A 23,114-nucleotide genomic window follows, 5' to 3' on the forward strand; every position below is an offset into this window, starting at 1 on the left:
GAAACGTAAATCATTTAAATTATTCTACAGAATCGACTAGAGCGCCGCACCTGAGATATCATGTAGTTGGTTGTGTCTTGAAATCTTTGTGAATTTGTGAAGGTATGTTGATTTTAAACTTTACCTTTCGTTGTTATATTGTATTTTGATTTTGTGATTTAATGTTTCATGTCCATTTATCGATTATTTTGTTTTTCTGTAAAATATTCTACTTCCGCGTTATGTACGTATGTAAATGTTTTATAAAGATAGATTTGTTGATTTTGGTGAGATTTGGAACTAGCTCGAATCAAGTTTGGAAAATGAACTTGTTAACTTTCATATATCTTTATATAATAATAAAAAGAAATAAATTTCTACTATATAATAGTAATGTTCTACATCGATACACATCATGTGCATGGTCACGAGGTAGTAGAGGAAATAAGATATTCATGGATAATTTCGTAAAAGCACTATTGCTAATGCGTATTTAATATACACGACAAGTTTTTTTAAAATAGACATGTTTCGACATCTCATGATGCCATCTTCAGTATGAGTGAAATAATAAGTGATACAAGGTTTATATAAAAGTAATATGATACATAAATTACAACAATAAAAAGGAAATGAGGTATATTAATGGTGACCATCCGAGCGTATTATAAATTCAATATAATATTTAGGGTTACTATTACATCAAACTATTACATCAAACTATTACATCAAACTATTACATCAAACTATTACATCAAACTATTACATCAAACTATTACATCAAACTATTACATCAAACTATTACATCAAACTATTACATCAAACTATTACATCAAACTATTACATCAAACTATTACATCAAACTATTACATCAAACTATTACATCAAACTATTACATCAAACAACAAGAACAAAGACTGAACAAACTGAAGGAACTCATACCAACGACATTAAGTGATACTTTACTTTCTACGATACAAACCATTGCAGGGAAACGAGCAAACAAGACAGAGACACAACACCAAATCAAACAACAACAAAAACTTGAACGTTTAAAACAAACTAAAACACGTACAAGACATAAACATGACGATAACTGGGTGAGGAATATTTCTTCCCGCTCATTAGACGAAACTGAAACGCGACTACTATCTTACGGACTAAAACATTCCATAACACCTAGACGAATCCCGACTGAGACGATAGTATCAAGTGTCGAGGCTGTCCTAGCGTATCAAAGAGACTTGTCAGAGACAACCAAAGACGAGATCAGAAGCAGGATAGCCTCCACTTTACAATCGTCCTCTATACGTGACAACAACTTGACAAAGGACGAACAACAAGCACTCAAACGACTAAAACACGACAACAACATCGTCATTTTACCAGCAGACAAAGGACGCGTGACTGTGGTCATGGACAGGAATGATTACTTCAACAAAATGGACACCATTGTTAACGACAGACAAACGTACGAACAACTCAAACGAGACCCAACACCATCACTAGTACGCAAACTTAACAACAAGATCTTCTCTATGAGAAAATCTGACATTATATCTGAACGTATTTACTATCGACTCAGATGTTCAGTACCACGACCACCCAGACTATACGGACTACGAAAATTTCACAAACCGCAAATACCCATGCGACCAATTGTATCATTCTGTGGTTCGCCTACTTACGAACTCTCAAAGTACTTGACTGACATACTGCAACCACTTACAAACAAATCAAAACACAAGCTACAATCCACTGAAACTTTCATCAAAAAACTGAGCACTATACAAATACCGGACAACTATATACTAGTGTCTTTTGATGTGAAATCACTGTTCACCAGTATTCCACTTAATCTGGCACTTACTTGTACAAAAACCCTCATTACAAACACTACGGACGTACTGCCATTACCGACAGAAGACATTATGGAGCTACCGGAGTTCTGCCTCACCTCGACTTACTTCCAGTACAAAGGTACACACTACCAACAATTACATGGGACAGCAATGGGCTCACCCGTTTCTGTTGTAGTTGCTGAAATTGTAATGCAATCTATAGAGGAACAGGCGCTCACGACTTACAAACATGCACTACCTTTTTGGTTTCGCTACGTAGATGACACAATCACAGCACTACATGCAGACGAGATTGATGACTTTCACACTTACACATCAACAAACAGAACAGCCACATACAATTTACCAAAGATGTCGAAGAAAACGGAACTCTTCCTTTTCTCGACTGTTTGGTAAAACATGACAATCAAAAACTACGAACAACAGTTTATCGCAAGCCAACACATACTGACCGACTACTACATCACACAAAGCCACCACAATCAGAACATTAACAAGACGTGCACAAATCGTATGTGATTCACCGGATGGTCTACACAACGAAAACAACTATCTCAAACGTGTTTTGGACAAAAACAACTATAACTCTGACTTTATCAAACGCAACACTTACAAACCCAACGAACCCAACGAAACCCAACGAAACGAACAACTTAGTGACAACAGCAACGATACCTTACATCAAAGGTACGTCTGAGACTATCTCGCGTATCTTACAACCATACAACATACGTGTCGCACATAAACCAATCACAACGTTACAACAAGTACTAACGAACATAAAGGACAAAGAACAACCCAACGAACGACAAGGTGCAGTTTACAAAATAAACTGCTCCGACTGCCACGCCACCTATATCGGGGAAAATGGCAGGATCTTAAACATAAGACTTACTGAACACAAACGAGCTACTAAGAAACAAGACAAAACTAACCACATTGCCGAACATCACCGAATCACAAAGCACAACATTGACTGTGACTCAGCAAAATGCATTGCTTACAGTACTGACTATAGACAACGGCTTACATTAGAAAGTTGGTATACCAACTTGGAACAAACCCCCCCTGAACCAACTTTCTAATGTAAGCCGTTGTCTATAGTCAGTACAGTAAGTAATATTACTATACTATAATATTACTATAGATCACAGCAATTACCGGCACCTTACAAACGACTTATTCACAATACAAACAAACCATCAACTAAAAACATTACACTTCACACTAATTCACAATGACAATACACAATTGACACCCACATATTACAACTAAAAACATCACAGCTAAATCACACATCACAACTAAAAGTAAAAATATTTCACTTCACACTAATTCACAATGACAATACACATTTCCTGTACACACAATACAATGACGTAAGAACCAGATAACAAATACGGCTAACCTGACGTTTACTCCTCATTTGACTCTGAAGATGACTACCGCTAAGGTTGTCGAAACGTCAGTCAACAACAAGAAAAACAGTCCTTCTCAGGACTGTACCAACCTGGACGATCTACATTTACAAACATGTAACTTCCTTATCATATAATCCATTTGACACCGCCTCCTTTAGTAGTAATTTAACACCTTTTTGTAAATATAATATCTTGTCTTAACATCCTATTTATTATTTGTCTGAAGATGTCTTGAGTAAAGGCGAAACGTTACAATAAATTCAATTTTACAATATTTTTGGTCTATTTCTATGGCTCTAATCAAAACTTTATGTTGGGCATTAATTTTTATTACACGAATTCGATTTCCGCTCGGCAAGTCTCTCGCTACTATTTTACGAAATGTTGCCCTACTTTTACGGTGTATACCCATTTTCCCCCACTAGGTCTCTGTTTGTTGGGGGTGGAACAAGTTCAAACGTATCATTGTCAATTAACGCTTTCATTTCATCATTCATGGCTTTTTGCCATTTTACTTTTTCATTGGAGCTTATTGCTTGGGAATATGTCGTTGGGATGTTGGATACTCTATAGCAATAATCTACGGTATATGAGACAGTATCCTCCCCCCTGAAACGTCTTGTGTCACATACTTGTCAATATATTTACTCTTACTTCTTATCCTAGTGGGGTATCTTGATTCTCTAGAACGCTGAACAATGTCGAATATTTAGTTCCCTTTCAACTGTTACGGTAGCAAAGACGTCGTACGTGCTTGGCAGACCCTTTAAAACCATTGCAATGAGTAGTGCATCACTTATTATCTCCACGGCTTCTCTTATGGCTGTTGCCGATCGCTCCGCTCGCAATATGTAATCTGTGACATTCTCATTGTCACTTTTCTTCAGCGAAGTGAGTTCCGTGTAAAGAACGATGATGCAAGGTTTTTCTCTTCCTTGATAGTGATGTCTGAGGTTTTCTAAAGCTCTATGTCCATTGTCTTTCGCCTCCCGAATCACAAGAGACAAACTTTTGTCTTGTGGACATTGGACCAACTCTGCAAAAGCGTCAGCCAGTTTTGAAGCTGCTGGTTCTTCTCTCTCACTTGCTGATTCGATAAATACGTCGCACAGTTTTTGAGGACGCATATAGCCCAAGAATTTTACTTCCCATAACTCGTATTTGCTTTCGCTTCCATCGAAAAGCAAACCTCTCCTGGGCCCATAACCTGTTGACTTCGCGTTACTTGCCATATCTTTTTTCATAATATACTTTATACCTTCAGTAACAACCACGAGTGAACTTAATGATCAAACTGATTTTTATCATTTTACAGAACAGTATTTACAGTCTTTATTACAAATAACAAATATTGTTATTGGTCGGAATAGTTCCTCTATTTGAGCTATATATGGTACATAAGGAAATTTAACTAACGTCAATAACTGTTCCTTGGCTGTTAGCCGTGTGAAAGCGGATACATTGGTAAACCAAACTACGCACATACTATTTCCTTAACATGTTTCTGTGGTTTATTAGCATGACTCAACAAAATATAAGACAAATTTTTTGAGCTTTTTTGTTATTTGTTAGTTTTCCAAAACATTTCAAGTGTTAGGCATGTTTTAAGAAACTTTAAATGCATGCAAAGAAACACAATAAGTAAATTGTACATTTTATGGCATTTACATGAAATTTGTATGTCGATTACATACAGAATACTATAAAATTGTAATAACAGAATTTACCACAATATTTTACAGTGTGTAATTAATTTGTTTTTTAAATGTTTGTCTGGACACAGTTTCAATCTGCATTCTACACAACTAGAATGAATTTTTGTTTTCTTTTCTATAAAACATGATTTAACAAGACATGTCCTATATTTTACATGATTTTTTTTATTGAAAAGGAAGAATACTTGAAAAATTTCTCATGGTTGTCTTTGCAATTAATTCTACAAGGCAACCAGATCATTTACAGGAAATAGGAATCTTTTTATTTAAATGCAGAGGCTAAATTACAGAACACTCTGCTTCATATATATTTCTAATGTACAGCTGACTAAGTAGTCATTGTATTCAAGTAGACTGCCTGCACAAACTTTGTGTGTCAGTTAGACAAATTGTTAAACACCTTCCTAAGTGATGATATAACTCAGTACCTCCATTTCATTCCAACAAGCAATGGCGTCGCTAAAGGAAGGCCTGGAAAGGGGGCACTTGCTCCTCTAAAATTGACTGTGGCCCCCAGGTATCCCTTGTTTGAATTTCAGATAAAAGCCTTTATATGCCCCATTCGAAATTGAAAAACAAGCACATGGCATTAATATAGCTCTTAAGAAAATCGCACAACTTTACTGTAAAGGGAAGTATTCTTTAGATGTGCAGACTAGTTTGCGTTGCATTTACCCTCTCTGGGTTGTTAGCCGAGTGGTGAAGATTTTAATGCCTTAAAAAGGAAAAAACTAAACAATAATTCTAGAATAATTCAAGTCCCTAGTGGGCAAGGAAGAACAAGTAATATTGTGATGCATGTCATGAACGACATTACACCATATCATAGAACTTGTATGAGATCGTGGACAAGTATACTCGTAGACTCAAACTTGTAGACACTAAAATACAAAATGTAGCAATGACTAAGAGTAAGGCTCATGAAAATACTGCAATTCTTGGAGTATTATAATATAAAAGACATTTCATTAAAATCAATAATCATTCTACGTAACGTTATAACACGAAGAATGTACAAATACGCCAAGGTTAAACTGGGAAGTTAAAAAATTGAAACTATTCATGTTGTGATAAATATTTCAAAAATTTCCAGTGCAGAAGCAATTTTTAGCGCCATTTCGCTAGTGACTGACGTGGTAAAAGATTTGTGCCTTTCCACTCGCAAAATCCTGGCGACGCCACTACCAAAATGTAGCCAAATGCCTAAATGCAGGAAAACTAAAATGTCCAATTGCGTTGTTTTCAGCTGCTATCCTCGATATTCATTTACACGTACAAGTAAAACTGTAACATTACGTAGCTATGTTTGATCTTCCACAATTTTAGTTGTCAATAAACCCTAAAGAACCGATTTATGATGATATTAATAACTCTATGACCCTTAGATGCAGTCAAGAGAAGAAATTAATAACTCCTCTCTGCAGAAAGTACTTACAGATGTTGAAAAGAAACTTGTTGATCTTTTTATCCAAGAATGGAACACTCATTACAAAAAATCCCACGGAGAATGGGAAAATACAAACGTCAGTGGTCAGAAGTTGTTCAATATTGAAAAAACAAAAAAGAAACCTCATGACAAACACATTCTGTCAAATTTTCAACATGGTGACACCAGTAAGTGGGATTGTACAACATTGTTTGCAGCAATATTGTTTTCCAACTCAGTTGGAACAAAACTTAACCCCAAATCTAAGGCTGCTGTGGATAAACTTCGTGTTATCAGAAACAACTTCATCCATAAAAATAAAGGAAAAATTTCTGATAACGACTTTAAAACAATGCTTTGTGATATTGAAAAGTCATTTAAAGATCTAGCATTTTCATTCACTGAAATTAATGAAATAAAAAGTCAACGAAACACATTTAATTCTTTTCAAGTACTTCCTTGCAAATCAAATCACGATGTGGTTAAACGTACAGAATTACTTAATCAAATCACAGCAGATCTCAATAACTTGCGCAGTACTAACAATAATGAACTAACATATTACTATATTTCTGGTAATCCTGGCAGTGGTAAATCTCAATTAGCTAGACAAATTTGCGAAGAAATGTATAACTCGTTTGACTGGCAAAATCACACGACATTTGTGATGACACTTGAAGGAAAAGATATCGACTATCTTTTCAAAACTTACGCTGAACTTTGTAAACGATTAAGCAATGATATGACTGTCATTGAAAATATCTCAAAAGAATCAAAAAGCATCGAAGACAAAATTAAAGATTTTCAATTATTGCTGACACAACAACTGAAATCTTGGCAAACATGGTGGATTGTTGTAGATAATGTGGCTGAACTTCATAAAATTTATCCATTATTACCTCAAGTTGGTGATCATAGCTGGAAAAATGGTCAAATTATAGTAACTGTCCAAAATACAGATGCTATACCACCAGATGGAAATCTAAATAAACACATTTCAGTTAGTCATGGTATGAACAATGAAGAATGTCGACAACTTCTATCTGTCTTTTCTGATATTCATAATGAAGATGAAAAATTTTTAAAGGATTTATCAGACAAATTAAATCGTCAACCGTTGTTCCTGGCAAATGCTGCTTCCTACGTAGGTAGTGTAAAAAGTGTAAATCCGACATTCACGTGGGAGAAATATTTTGATATGCTGAATGAAGGAGAGCGACAGAAGATGGATGGCTATTTTCAAAAAATAAACACATCTTACTTAGGAATGAAAACTGTTATGTTAGCAGTTCAAAAAAATGCTGAAGAATCCATCTTGTTGGAACATGTTTTTAAACTTTTCTCAATAATATCTTTCGATCCCTTGCCAAAAGATGTTATAATACATTTTATTAAAAGCATTGATCCACAAAAATCTGCAGAAGATGTCTGTCTTCAATTAAAGCATTGTTCTTTATTCCTTCAAACGGAAAACAACGACATCCGCCTGCACAGCGTTGTACACGAAGCCATCATAAATTATTCATCGCAGACCTTTGGCTGTAAACAAAACGAAAATAATTCTAAAAAGTCTGCAGCTGATCTTGCCTGCCAAGTTGCTTGGGCACTAAATCATTTTGAAGACAGAGAAGATGAAATCAAAATAATTCCACATCTAATTAAATTCATAACAAATTCATCATTTCAACATTTCCTAAATAAGTTGATCGATGTAAAATCATCAAAACAAAAACTTGATGAAAGAAATTTGAAATTTGCCAAATATTTTGTAGATGTTTTGGAAAGATTTTGCAAGTATAAACTTGCAACTAAAGTACTTTATGAAATAACAGAAATTCAAACTAAAGTGTTAGGTGTTGATCATACTGAAGTTTCATATTCGTACAACGATCTGGGTTCATTGCTTTGGAAGAATGGAGAGTATGAAAATGCTAAATATTTTCACGAGCGAGCAATGGAAATTGAAACAAAAACATTAGGACCTGACCATGTTAATATTGCGCCAACGTACAACAATCTTGGTTCGGTTTACGATAAAATGGGAGAGTACGAAAAAGCAAAAGATTTTTATGAACGAGCGATGAAAATTCAAACGAAAGCATTTGGACCTGACCATGTTACTATTGCGTCAACGTACAACAATCTGGGTTCGGTTTCCTATAATATGGGAGAGTACAAAAGCAAAAGATTTTTGAACGAGCGATAGAAATTGAAACGAAAACATTTGGACCTGACCATGTTAATATTGCGACAACGTACAACAATCTGGGTTTCGTTTACTTTAATATGGAAGAGTACGAAAAAGCAAAAGATTTTTATGAACGAGCGATAGAAATTCAAACGAAAGTATTTGGACCTGACCATGTTAATATTGCGACAACGTACAACAATCTGGGTATACTTTTCACAAATATGGAAGAGTACGAAAAAGCAAAAGATTTTTATGAACGAGCGATGAAAATTCTAACAAAAACATTTCGACCTGACCATGTTTATATTGCGACAACGTACAACAATCTTGGTTTGGTTTACTTAAAGATGGGAGAGTACGAAAAAGCAAAATATTTTTATGAACGAGCGATAGAAATTCAAACGAAAGTATTTGGACCTGACCATGTTGATATTGCGACAATGTACAACAATCTGGGTTCACTTTACAGAAATATGGAAGAGTACGAAAAAGCAAAAGATTTTTATGAACGAACGATGAAAATTCTAACAAAAACATTTCGACCTGACCATGTTAATATTGTGACAACGTACAACAATCTGGGTTTTGTTTACAGTAAAATGGGAGAGTACGAAAAAGCAAAAGATTTTTGTGAACGAGCGATAGAAATTGGCACGAAAACATTTGGACCTGACCATGTTAATATTGCGACAGCGTACATCATTCTGAGTTTTGTTTACTGTGAAATGGGAGAGTACGAAAAAGCAAAAGATTTTTATGAACGAGCGATAAAAATTTAAACGAAATTATTTGGACCTGACCATGTTAATATTACGACAGCGTACAACAATCTGGGTTTGGTTTACAATAATATGGGAGAGTACGAAAAAGCAAAAGATTTTTATGAAGGAGCGATAAAAATTCAAACAAAAGCATTAGGACCTGACCATGTTAAAATTGCGATAACGTACAACGATCTGAGTTTGGTTTATAGTAAAATGGGAGAATACGAAAAAGCAAAAGATTTTGATGAACGAGGGATGGAAATTGTAATAAAAGCATTTGCCCCTGAACATGTACTGCAATAATATACAACAATCGTTATTTTGTTATAAACAAACCATAGATATTGAAACTGAAGCATTTGGACTTCTATTTATCTTTTATTTGCTAGAAGGTAAAATACTCCTGTCTTTGAGAAAACGTACAAGGAGATAGAAGAAGAGGAAACGAATTTGTTGCTCATTTTCAATGATGAAGAAAATCAATTTCTTTTTTCATTTTAGGTATGCCTTCTTTATAGTAATGATGATTAGAAACAGTTTTATTGTAGATTTCTTTTAACAAAGGTTCAATCTTTTACATATATTATTGACAATATTCAAACATTTGTATTTTTTAAGTTTTCAACTTTCATTTGTTTACTGGAACAGTTTTTATAAAGAAACTTGTATGGAACTATCAAAGTATATTTATGAGTTTAGTTTGCAATATCTAGCTATTCAGAAGTTGTGAAGTTCCTTAACAATCAAGAACAAACTATACATTTCTTTGACCATGCTAATTTAAGTCGAATTTATATTGAGATCAATAACACTCAAAAGTATCCTGAAAAAGAGCTTGATGTTAAGGTGGTCACCCCCTCTATAGCAACTTTTTTTTATTTTTTTAATTTTTAAAGTGAAAATAACATTTTCTGAATGAGTAAGGTGATAGAAAATGATGTGCACAAAAAAAAATTCAGGAAGTTGCTAATTACACTAATTATCCATTATGGCGGCCATTAATTAGCCCGTAATTAATTAACAGCATTAACATGATATCTCAAGAACAAGACATCACAATGAAACAAATAATACATTTTTGAAAAGCCAATAATCTGAGCTAGAGAATGACATTTTTCAATTTTCTTCAAATTTTTTTATAAAAATTTAACAGCCGATTTATTGAATTGTCAGATATTTTGGGTTTTAATCTACCATTTTTTCGGAAAAAAGTGCAGAAATAATTCATCTATGAGGAAAATTTTAAAATTTGAAAATGTCAGTTTCTAGATTATATTGTACTAAATAAATATACAAAATATCAAGCTTCTACAATAAATATTTACAAAATTACAGTGTCACAAGTATTGGTGACACACAAAAAATAACGAAATGGAGAAAAGTCAAGTTAAAGTTATAGTAAAGTTTTCATATCATTATACAGGGTTTAAAAGCTACCTGACTCATATGTAACTCCTTCATTGTCCTCAGCCTTGTCTAAATACTTTTTTCTATAATATCTTAGGGATTTTCTTTGTCCCTTCACCTTCTCAGTGCTCTTTTTTGCTGAAAGCTTTATTCGAGCCTGGTCACAAATGTGCGCACCTTGGCAAGTGAAGAAACCTGGTGTTATGTCCAAATCTTCAAATATCTTTAGGAAGGAAATGTCTCCATCATTAAATTTCAAAACAGCTAAATAAGTGGCAAGAGCCACAGTTTCATGTTCAACATAGATTGTCTTCGGACATCTATCCCAAATAAGTCCATTCAAACATTCATTTGGATTTTGTGTCAAACCATGCGTACATTTGTTTAATAATGTAGTGTCAGCCAAATCCTCAAAAATAGGCTCTAACAAATCAACAATGGACTTTGGAAGGCCATTCTTGTGGTTATAACCATCCTTTTCACGTTGATATCCACACCAACTGTCCACTCCTTTTGGACAAAGGTGATGCTGTGGATTCTCCTTTGTTGACGCCACATGAAAAAGTGATGCCTTCACAGCCTTTGCCATTTCCTCAACACTGTGAAGGTTTTCTCTGATTGCCAGACCATAATAATTTTGGAGCACATCTATTTTGCCATCAGTTAGTCTACCTTTACCTGACATACCCTTCCCATCAGCAAGCTTTCTTCCTTTACTAGTACTTTTGAGTCTTCGCAACCTACTTCCCACTCTTTTCTGCACATGCCCAATGCACTCCAATTTATTTGGTAGACAATCTTCTCCATATGGTTTGCTTGCTAGGACTGCATTATATGTAGATGAATCACCATCCCCAAGCATATGTTTATACTTCAGCCCTCTTGTAGCAATGGACCTTTCAAACATCCTCAGTGCACCTGCCGTTTCCATGCTGCCAGAACTCCCAGTATGATTTATTTTACAAACATGAGTTGCCTCCCATTCTTTAAATCTAGCATCACTTTGTTTCTTCCTCCACTTGATACACTGCTGACACTTGTCAGAAAGCACTTCGATCAAGGCACTTCTTGGTATCAAGGGAAATTACCGTGACAACACCATTGTGTGAAGAGTATCCTCGCTTCTGCCAGGTGCCATCAATGGAAATCCCACATTCTCCAGCATCATTTACAGTCAAGTCCTTAACATGCATAGCATTATTCATCATGCTGTCAATTGCACACTGTTTCACAACTGGCAAAAGTTTTTTGTTTTGAATTTTGCTAAAGCTGTCACGCCTTGGTGGAGGAGGCATGTTTAGAACTTTAGTAAATGTCGTCATAGCAGTGTGACCTTTACCAATTTCTCTAAAAGCTAGCACTGCTCGTACATTAATTTCATGGGATTGCCCTTCTTTTTTTGAAGAATTAAAACAATGCTTCCAATCGCATCCCACACATTGCAGTACAATGTAATGAGCAAAGCCATGCTTCTTCCTCATGTCAACATGACACCTCACATCATCAGCACAGTCAGGACATTTCAGAAGGTTTTCGAATACGCCAAACAAGATCATTAAATCAATGAATATGGTACCTTCTCTTATAGTGTCAATATTCCCCGAGAAAGGAACATTTTTTGCACTCTCGGTGCCAATTTTTGCAGATGAAGGCCCAGCTGTTTGATCACTAGGTGCGCCATCTTTTAATCTCTTCGTCGTATTCTTAGGAGAAATTCTAGGCCGTTTTCTCTTTCTGTTTTTAAGATTTCCCATTTATTTTTGAAAATACAATAAAAAAAACCAAATAGAATTTATATAGAAACTAAAACAGCTCTTTCTTAACGTGAAATGTAAGAGAAAACTAAGATTTTCGTAGATGGCTTTGAGAAGCGTGTATATGCGAACTATTACATGGCAGACAAAGTCATAGCGTTGTCAAGGCCAACCAAGGCTAGCAAAAGCAACCAATCACGGAGCAACATTCATCAAAAGACTTGAAATTACATACGCCAAAAGGACAAACCAAAAAATAATGGTTAAAAATGGATTTTGGTCGAAATTTTTCACGATTTTGGTACCTAAATGCGTTGCTAAGGCGTTGCTAAGGGTTAATTTCTTTGATAAGGTATGTTTGAGGGCATTTTTCTCACGGAGTATTATTTTTTAAAGAAAATCAACACTGCAGACTTAAACTACAATACTTAAAGTGCCAAAAATGACCAAAAAAAATTTTCGGAAAAATTTTTAAAAATTCATCTGACAAGAGGGGGTGACCACCTTAATTACACAGCTGCTAACAGCAATTACAGCAGAGCCTACATGATGTTTCAAGACGCTGCAATGAAGTACAGCGATCCAGATAAAGGCTCTCAAGTAAGCTTAGGAGACTTTACAAGCCTGTTTCCTATTCACCATTTCGATGTAAGTCATCATACCGATGTTTTGAGAAAAAAAGAGGCAAACATTAGAATTCGTTGGACCTTGAACCAAGCTTTTCGTAGAGCAATTAATGCAGGTGGCAGCAATGCGTATAACATGTTCTGCTTGGTGCTTAGCGAACGATTTATTCGACTTAATGGGATAAACGGTAAAATGGACATAGTCGTTTAGACTGTTAGTCTGATGTGATATGTTATTATTTAAAAATAATTTATAAGATAAAATAAAACAAAAATTTTTTCGACTGTTTATATACGCAAATTGTTGTGCATGTGGATCGTGGATTGTAACAACAAACAGTAGTGAAGAGCTACCAACTCACATCTTTGTGCCTTTCCAAGACGCTGCAATGAAGTACAGCGATCTAGATACAGGCTCTCAAGTAAGCTTAGGAGACTCTGCAATCCTGTTTCCTCTTTACCATTTCGATGTAAGTCATCATGCCGATGTTTTCAGAAAAAAAGAATATAGGGTAATATTCATATGTGCATGGTATACTTTACTAGATTCTAGTACTACAAGCAATTTTAATTCAACAGATTATAAGTAGCATATGAATTTATGAATATGAGTTTTTTGCCAATTATTAATCTGCCGCTGTCCATGAGTATGTATGCTGTAGCAAAACTGTCTGTTGAATCACAATTATTTAGAGAAAGATAATTAGTTTTTGGTTTAATTTTTTCCAGCTGAAAGCAGAGTTAGGACATATTTTGGAGAAGAGTGATGTTGTGCAAGACATGAAGGAACGATGGAATTTGCACAAATATAAAATGCTGTCTGCTATTAAAAAGACAAAGCAAAAGAATTTCAGCAGTATCCTTGAAGAGCTAGAGGATTGTCCAGTTGAAGATGAGAAAGGTTGGTGTAAAAATCAATAAGATAAAATCCCTATTTATACTGAAGTGTTAATGCTTTAGAGAGTGATAATGGTGGTATATTCATTCTATGCTATGTTGATTATTTTAGAGGTCAAGAACCGGTGTATAATGGCATGTTTGCCTTATGTGTTAGATGACCAATGCACCCATCGAGATATGAACAAAAAGCTATTTTGGGACATTGTTGATGTAAGAGTTGATATTGTCACAAATATTTTCCTGCATAAATGTGTGAAAAAATTGATAAATACTTTTATCTCTGTTGAAGAGTAAAAGCTTGGGGGAAGTTCAAGAGATCATTAACAAAAGTTCGTCTCCTAGACTCCTATCAACAGGAACATTAAGAAACATTCATTCAATAATGTTGGTGGCTGAGAGGATGATTGTGGCAAAGCGGAAAACGGAAAATATGATCAACGCAGTTATTAATTTACTTAGTTCTTTTCATACTTTTAATGCTGAGTATCCTAAAGGCGTTAATGGACATTGCAAAAATGTATTTATTCTTTTAGAAAATTTGCTTTTACATTCAAAATGCAATTGTAAGGCTCAATTGCCAACTTTTGTCGATCATTTTATTTCTTCTATGAAGTAGAAAACTTTTGTAGTGTTAATTAATGGCATGTAGTAGAGATTTTAAGTATTCTGTGTTTGCAAAAAATGTGCTATTTATAATTGTGTGATTGATTTTCTTTAGCTTAGTTAAAAAGATCCTCTATATTGGTCAAATGGTCATGGATATGCACCTGAAAAAAATGCTTATTTAATGGTAAAAACAACCAAATAAAATTGGTCAAATAAAGTGGTAAATTTAACCATTTTCCTTTTTGGTATTTTTGACCAATTTAGGAATTGGTTGTTTTAACCTATAAAAATTATTCTTCTCAGGTGAATTCAAATGACCAATTTTTTTGGTCATTTTGACCAATCTATTTTTACTGTGTAGAACATTGGATTCCAGGGTTAGAAAATTACTTGATCATAAAACTAAATGGCATTTTCAAATCTTGAAAAAGTTTGACGTAAAATAATATTAAATATATAATTTTATTTTGACTATGTTGATTAAATCTACTTCTTTCAGTAGCTAAATAATTGCAGGCTACCAACATGTATGAATTGCGTGCCAATTTTTTTAAATGTATGCCATTGTATTTAATAAACGCAGTGTTTTGGGAGATGTACCCAAAAGCCAAGAAATGGAAAGAAACGTGAATATTCATGATAACTACGATAAATAATGTTATGACAAATGTCTTCACTTGGCCCCAAATGTGGACACTGTTTTTTTCCAAACCAAAACGAAATGGGAGGGAAAACCGGCGGATCCGGTAAAAAACCCTCCAATAACAGAAAAAATAAAAATTTAGAAGAATTGCCTCAAATTTTTGTAGTGTTTTATGATGTTTTATATTTTCGTTGTTTTCAATGATCCCGATGATCTACTTTAGCATGCAGCGTAGTCAGATCGTGCGTCTTATACAGTCGTATAAAAAATTTAAATTTACGGAGCAATAAAAATGTAGGCTGACTACCCTATTGACACAGCAAATATTTTTTGTTCGTACAAAAGAAACGCAAACTTTTGTAGAGCACAAAATATGAAATAGTGCAGAGTGTTAACAAAAATTGTAATCAATAGACAAAAAACGAAAACTAATAGCAGCCATATATAAATCATGTATAAAAATTATTCAGTACGTAGGACCTGACCATTCACCTGCCCATAACAATTAAAAATGAAACGACTAAAGAGACGTTATGACTTGCATAAAAATAATTTTTGATGTCTGCTAGACTTTATTCCATTGAAATTTTCTATGTTGCCTCATTAATTAATAGCTGGCTTTCACTCGTGTGTTTTGTCAGAAAATTTAACAATTGTGAACATTTAGTTATACGGAAATTTTTAACGGTCGAATTTGAAAAAAGCGTTATACTGATAGACATTATGGATAAATAAATTAGCAAGTGTGAATCTTATAATAACGACGTTTGTTTCTTGGTGTTTCTGCCCGACTTCATCCTTCATTCATTGTCCAGTTAGAAGGCCTACAGACATAGCTACTCTATAAAAAACACGTTATAAATGTCAGCATTATGAAGGAACAAAAACAGAAATTAATTATATTGAAAAGAACAAAACTTTAATACCTGATTTCCAAGGGTTGTCCTGGTCAGTTTGATCCAGGCGACTTGGTCGGTCTCTTCTTTTTTTTCACCGCGTAGTTTTTACGTTGTATCGTTGAAATTAATTGTAAAATTTTTATCGTAGTAATTCAATAAACCCTATTTGCATTATTGCAATTTTCTTAATTAACGTTAAATAAATTACTAAAAAGTAGCGAGTGAAAGCCAGCTATTTTCTCACAGCAAGTGACATCTTTTAATGACACTTTTGTAAGTTGGGTGTTTTTCATGGTTAAGTTTCAAATTATAAAGATAGACCATCAGGATCCTTTTTAACTATCTCATGCAGTTACTCATACAAGTTAATTTTAACACTTATATCTACTCAACTTACAAACCACAAGATATAGATCGTGTTTTTCCACTCGCTTGTTTTCCATCTTCGTAGAATGTAGTCCATTTTTATAGTGCAGTCACTTCAGTGTAAATGTTCATACGTACATATGCCATTATGCAATGTCCATTCAACATGTCGATACCATTCCATACACGAAGTAAGCAGCATCATCAACCAATAAAGAAGCTACTGATATTATGAATCGCTATTTCGATAGACTACAATTCACAATGCACTGTTATGGTAACTTCAAGCGAAGGAAAAGGGACCGCCCTTCAATAACCTAGTTTTATCATTACTCAAAGAATGCTTAGTGCAGAGTTGATCTTCTGTAAGTATCATTTGACCACCTTTTGGTGGGTTCTTATAACAATGGGGCCCATCATCATTATATGAACAAACAACTGACATCAACAAAGAATCCAAACTACAAATGAACATTCTTGGCCATGAATCACCATGACACATGAGTAATGACAAACTAGTAAGAGTAATTGAAGTGAATGACACAGGTGGTAAAGGGGATTTCACAACTCCATTCTTGTGGGATCTACAATATAAGAAAATATGAAACACATGTATGAGATTTCATGATGAATAACTCTGCATATGACGTTAGTTTGCGTTTTAAATTCTTAATCAGATATATTGAGAATGAGCAAATTGTTATATGTTTTCTGTTTGACTATTTAAACGGTAGAACATTCACCTTCATTGCACGAATAGCTTTAGTGAGTTGAGTTTGAACGATGTAACAAGTTTCACACGATCAAAGGCTTATAATCGTGATGAAAGCATTTTACAGTGAAAGCTTTCAGATTACGAGGCCTACACTAAGACCAGTTCATTATTCCATGTAACTCATACTTCAGTATTCGTCAGTAAAAGACAGAATTTACCTTTCTTCCTACAACGTTAAAGTGAGTAATTTTTGTTGTTAAAACACACGAATTTAAACATGTTAACGTTTCTTTAATTGACGTCATAACTAAAATTATTATTGTGATTGGCTCCTTAGGAGCATGTCACCTTTCACAAAGACAACAAGTAATCCTTCAATGCGTTTTAAGGCCTGTTTGCATTTTACATGTGCGAATGTATTTAAGACAAAAGATAATAAGAATTTTATCTCATTATGTTTTGTTTTAAATGCATTTAAAACAAAAGAGATAAAAGATTGAAATTACTTATTATCTTTTGTCTGAAATGACATTCATCACAATAATAATTTTAGTTATGACGTCAATTAAAGAAACGTTAACATGTTTAAATTCGTGTGTTTTACTTCAACAGAAAATTCAGAGTCAAATGACTACAGCTAAGGTTGTTGAAAGTTAAATATTCGCTGTGCAAATTATTTACCATCCAGTCATAGTGGACTTTGCTCTAAGAAACTTGACAATTTACAAGGTGTAAATACTGTGAAATCAACTCTAAAATCTCGCAAAAAACTTTTTCTCAATGACCAATGAACGAAAACGGTCACTTTCAATTTTGTGTTGGAAATGGGCTCTTGGTAGATAAATGAAAAATGTGCCACAGGAAAACAAATAGTAAAATATCTTCGCAAAGTGAAAGTTTTAATGAGAAAAACATTTTATTTTATCATTATGAAAATGTTATCTATGTTCTTTTCACATGCTTTCCTTGACTTTGAAAAATGTTCAAAAAACAATAATTTTACATGGGTAAAAAAAAAAATTGTTCCCGTGAGATGAAACGTAACATGTAAAATTTACCTTCCATCTTTACTAAATGATGTTTGTCGAACGGCTGCTGTACATTTAGGATGAGAGAGAACTTTCTGCCTGCCTGGGAATTAAACAAATAAAATTGCATTAAGATGATGTATGTTGTTAACATTGAACATGGAACGCTACCTGAAGCAAATAATTAAAGCCAAATCTTACATCCAGACACGCGAGATTACACCCAGACACGCGCGTTTAGTGTTTCGAGATTCTCTCGCGGAGTGAAAATTGATTGACTACACATGTCACCTGGAGTCCTCGTCATCACCAGGACCATCAACTTGAGACATACGTAAAGGTGGTTTCCAGTCCACTTCCTCTTCATCCTCCGAACTGCAAGTGAAGAAGACAGCTACTCAAAACTTTAGAGAAGATTGATTGTTTTTCATTTAAGATGTTTATAGTGTTTGCACACTATTATGAAAAGCAAGGAGACCTTTGAGAGAACTCGATCAGTGATGACCAGAGTCAAAGGCTTGCACCTGCTCCAAAGTTCTCACAAACGTCTCCGAGGTTTGCATAAGCCTGTGTAAACACGAAAAACATTTTTTCTTTCTTTTATAAAACAACGATAATACAAAACAGACAAATTTAAAACAAATGTTTTCATTTTTCCTGTAACATGTATTCATGATTGATTTGGAAATTCTCTTTGATTGATTTTAATTGATTGAGCTCAGATAGCTTCGCTCATGCCAAGTTTGCTAATGTTAACTCAACTATAGACAAATCAACGCACGCATTTTTCTGTCTTTATTTTATAAACAAAAATGGATACTTTTACCTTTGGGAATCATGTTCCTCTTCATCATCTTTCCAAAATGGCTGTGACATTAATATTGATTCTTTATCTTCATCAATATCTTCATCATGTTCATCATTACTACCTTCTCAATAAACAATAAAATAAAAAAGATTGATTGAAAAATTTCATATCAGACAAATTTTACTAAACACAAATGAAACTGTACACAATCACCATTGATATCCATGTCTAATCATACCAGTGTGCGAATTAGCGGTGTGCAATGTGCAATTAGCGGTGTGCAATGCACATCGTTTTAGCTAAAATGAAAACAATTGCACATCACTTTTTCAAACGATATGCAAAAAACTTTATTATTGATTACTACCACATAAATTGAAAAAAGTTTTCAAGCTTAATCTTTACTGATCTTTACTTTATAAACGAGTGCGCTGCACGACATTAAAATCCATGTTGACACAATGTCATCAAATTTAAAGACGTTGTCACTGAGACTGGGAAGTCTGTCAACAGTCAACATACATGGTGCTTATATGCTTATGACAATAGGGGTGTAATACATTATTAATGTCAATTTTTGCATTTGCGTTGTTTTGTAAACCGTTACGTACTGTTTTGGCATCATAGCTATTTTGAGTATTTTCAGTAAAATCAGGAAACATTTTGATTTTGATTCTTAAAAGAAGACAAAAAAAAACTTAAATAAGCCAAATTTGAAAAATAAACCAAAGGGAATTTCGATTTTAAATAAGCCTAACGTGAGAAAAAGAAACGAAATTTGGCTCAAAATATTAAGCCAAACTGGCAACCTTGAACAAATATGATGTTTTTTATCGTAAGCAAACATCAAGGATGTTACTGTTAATAATCAGAAAGCAAAAGTATATTCGGTTATTCTCTTTTCACTTTTGCACAAAAAAGAGAAGAGAATAACATGCGCAAAAAATTTCTCTCATACATTTGTAACTGGCTCAGCGGTTTTAACGAAAAACACTGTCGTAAATCAAATGAATTTGTGCACGTTTAAAAATATTAATTTAGTAATTAGCGCTGTATAACAATTAACGTAATATCGATTTCATTATGCCTCTAAAGAAACACTTTTGTCAAAAAAATTGCACATCGTTTTTTCTCAACAAATTCGCACACTGAATACGATCTAACGACAAAAAAGTTGAATTTTTACCTACGTATTGTTAACTGTTAAGTAAAAGAAAATTAATAAAGGAGCAGTTGTACACATCTTCATGTAACGATGACAATGTTTAAACTTAAGAAAACATGAAATTTTATGCACTAGAAAACAGCTGCATTTTGGGATATATAAGTCAGAGCCTCATAAATCATTACTGTGAGATATACAATGATGTGACATGTATTTTTTTGTACCTTAACTTGTGAAACAGGAAGAGCAAATTGTGAAGATAGTCCAATATCTCGTCTTCGTTGTCTTTCATCTTCCCACATAGCAGTTATACCAGGATTATGACCAATACAACCTTCATAAACATAATAAACACATTAAAGATGTATAAACAGTAAAATGAAGACATAAAGATAAGTAAATTTTACTTTCAACATTTATTTGATTCAAGATGTCTTCAGCAATTACATCAACTTCAAGTTCACAACGACTGACTTTTTTCACAGTAGGATCCAGGCATAAATTTCTAAATAATGACAAATAACAAACATTAAAATGATGAATATCAACTGTAAAGATAGTTATCACAAAGAATTATTTCAAAGTTAAACTAATTTTTTAATGTAAATTCTGTCATCTGGATTGAGCATTGACTCTAAATCTTGGGATAAATCATACGCACATGTGTCAAATTTAGGATTAAGGATTTACACAAATCCTTTTGGTTTCAATTAATCTTCAAGTGTAAAATATATGAATCAGACAAACCTAGGAATAGTGTCTTCATTCCAGTGTTGAGATGAAGGAAAATTGAGAAATGAATTTGGAGATGAACCATGAAGTGGAATTGATTTATTATTATATGAAAGATTTTTATCTATAAAATTCAATTTGATGGTAAATAATCATTTGTGGTGTTAGATTTTTATAGAATGCTGAAAAAATCAATAATGAAACTTTCCTGTTTTTGAAGAAATTCCTCTAAAATGAACTTTTCTTACATGAAGTAAGTTCATACCATAAAGATTGTAATCAATTAGAAACTAAAATAAACGATATTTCAATATAATTCTTATAATGTAACTTAGTGAAAATCTATAGAAGTTGACCATCCAGGTAGGAAAAGACTAAAGAAGGTCAGTGGCATTAGTGTTGAATGACATTTTAACATTGTTACCAGTAATCATCTCATCTAGATGTGAAAACATCAATCAAGACTACCCCAACAGTCCTTCTCAATACTGTAGTATCCTTTATGATCAACATCAACAAACATGCAGCTATACTTCCACAATGTGTTCAAACCATTCACTTTATTGACAAAATGTTTTGCACATGAAATTTACAGCTATAATCCATAATGGAATGTTTTATTGGGCACCTGAGATCTGATGTATAATTATAGCAAAGTGGGCACCTATACATGCAAATGTTGCATCTCTGATGTTAGAAAAGTCAGCCCATTTTTTACTCCTATGTACAATACAAATATTGCTTTAATCAATTACTTTGAAAAACAATGAATGAGATTAATTTCTAAAGAAATAAACAACAAACTTTGCAGGCCTTGCCCCCTGTCTGGTGCACAGTTTACAAACTAACCACTCCAGTCTGGGTTATAACAATCAAAGATGTGTTTTTCCTCATTAATAATAAAAAACAATAATTACCTGTAGAATATAAGGAACATGAGCTTCGTGTGGTTGAAATGACTTGTTCAATATAGCTCCATTCTGAAGAAGATCAACAAGTCTGAAAAAATGAAAAATTTTGATGTCGTTTTATGTTAGAACAACATGAAAAATATATCTTACTTGGGAATTATTCTTGGATTGTACAACTCCATCTTAATAAACTCTTCTTCGTTCTCATGATAACCATAAAATGGTCTAAAAATAAAATCATTTTGGGTGAATAATATTGAAACGTTATTGGGTCGAAAATGGAAGATTTTGTATTGTGATGTAAAGAGAGTAAAAAGATTTAATAATAGTAAGCTTTGTCAACATGAGGAGAAAACAAGGAAAATAACTTACATTTTTTTAACAATTTCAGTTTTATGAACATATTTCATAGAAGATGATGTTCTACCAAACGCAACTTGAACAGCAAAGTCTACACTTGTCGTAAATTGTTTCAGATATTTATCTGTGGGTTTAGTTCCATCGTAAGGTATGTATAAGTAAGGAAATACTTGATGAATATGAACACAAGTTTTCTGTCCACCAGGAGTTGAGCCAAATATCCTCAAAACTGGAACACGGTTAACATTCGCCTCATGAAATTTAGAAAACAAAATATCTAAGCCATCTATAGGTTTTCCCACGTAAAATCTGCATCTACAATCCTAACAGAAAACATTCTGTTGTTCCAAGTAAGAAAATACATCGTCAATTAAAATTTTTGAAAGACGAAAGACGAGAGTTGAATCCGCCATATTTGTTTTAGATTATAGATTAGCCAATCAAAGATTTTATAATCAAACCTTTATACCAAGTCATCGTAATCACCTTTTTGGGATTAGTTGGGATTTAGAAACTTTCCAAGGGTGAGCATGACTTTATAGACCTCGCTATAAAAACTCACGCCTTTGGTGTTAGAAAATATGCTCCCCAGAAGTTCATGTCTTTCTTCATGTCTAACTACGACACTGCATGTAAAGGATTTCCGCTTTCGTCGAGCAAAATAGTGTCCGCATCCTGATGTTTTTGGTCCCGTACACCCATGTCAATACTGAAAATTAATATTTGCAGTAAAATTTCTAAGTCAATCCCTGTCGTGTATATTTCAATTATAGCTAAAATATAAAATTTGCTCATCTCATTTTATCGTCTCGCTGTTATGACCAGAATTCAATATT

General features: G+C 33.7%; 1 protein-coding gene across 1 annotated transcript; it reads right to left on the minus strand.

Annotated features, from left to right (window-relative positions):
* Positions 1-16,358: 16,358 nt before the first annotated feature.
* LOC124442033 (DNA polymerase zeta catalytic subunit-like) lies at positions 16,359-22,615 on the minus strand. The gene is given in 12 exon segments (XM_046992534.1): positions 16,359-17,143; positions 18,333-18,401; positions 18,504-18,677; positions 19,129-19,231; positions 20,500-20,609; positions 20,683-20,780; positions 21,023-21,131; positions 21,216-21,297; positions 21,925-22,006; positions 22,069-22,143; positions 22,291-22,588; positions 22,591-22,615. Coding segments are annotated over 9 exon segments (933 nt in total). The 3' UTR covers positions 16,359-17,143; positions 18,333-18,401; positions 18,504-18,677; positions 19,129-19,177.
* Between the last annotated feature and the right edge of the window lie 499 nt (positions 22,616-23,114).

This window comes from Xenia sp. Carnegie-2017, unplaced genomic scaffold, assembly GCF_021976095.1.
Source record: "Xenia sp. Carnegie-2017 unplaced genomic scaffold, XeniaSp_v1 HiC_scaffold_20, whole genome shotgun sequence".
NCBI classification, from domain to species: domain Eukaryota; kingdom Metazoa; phylum Cnidaria; class Anthozoa; order Malacalcyonacea; family Xeniidae; genus Xenia; species Xenia sp. Carnegie-2017.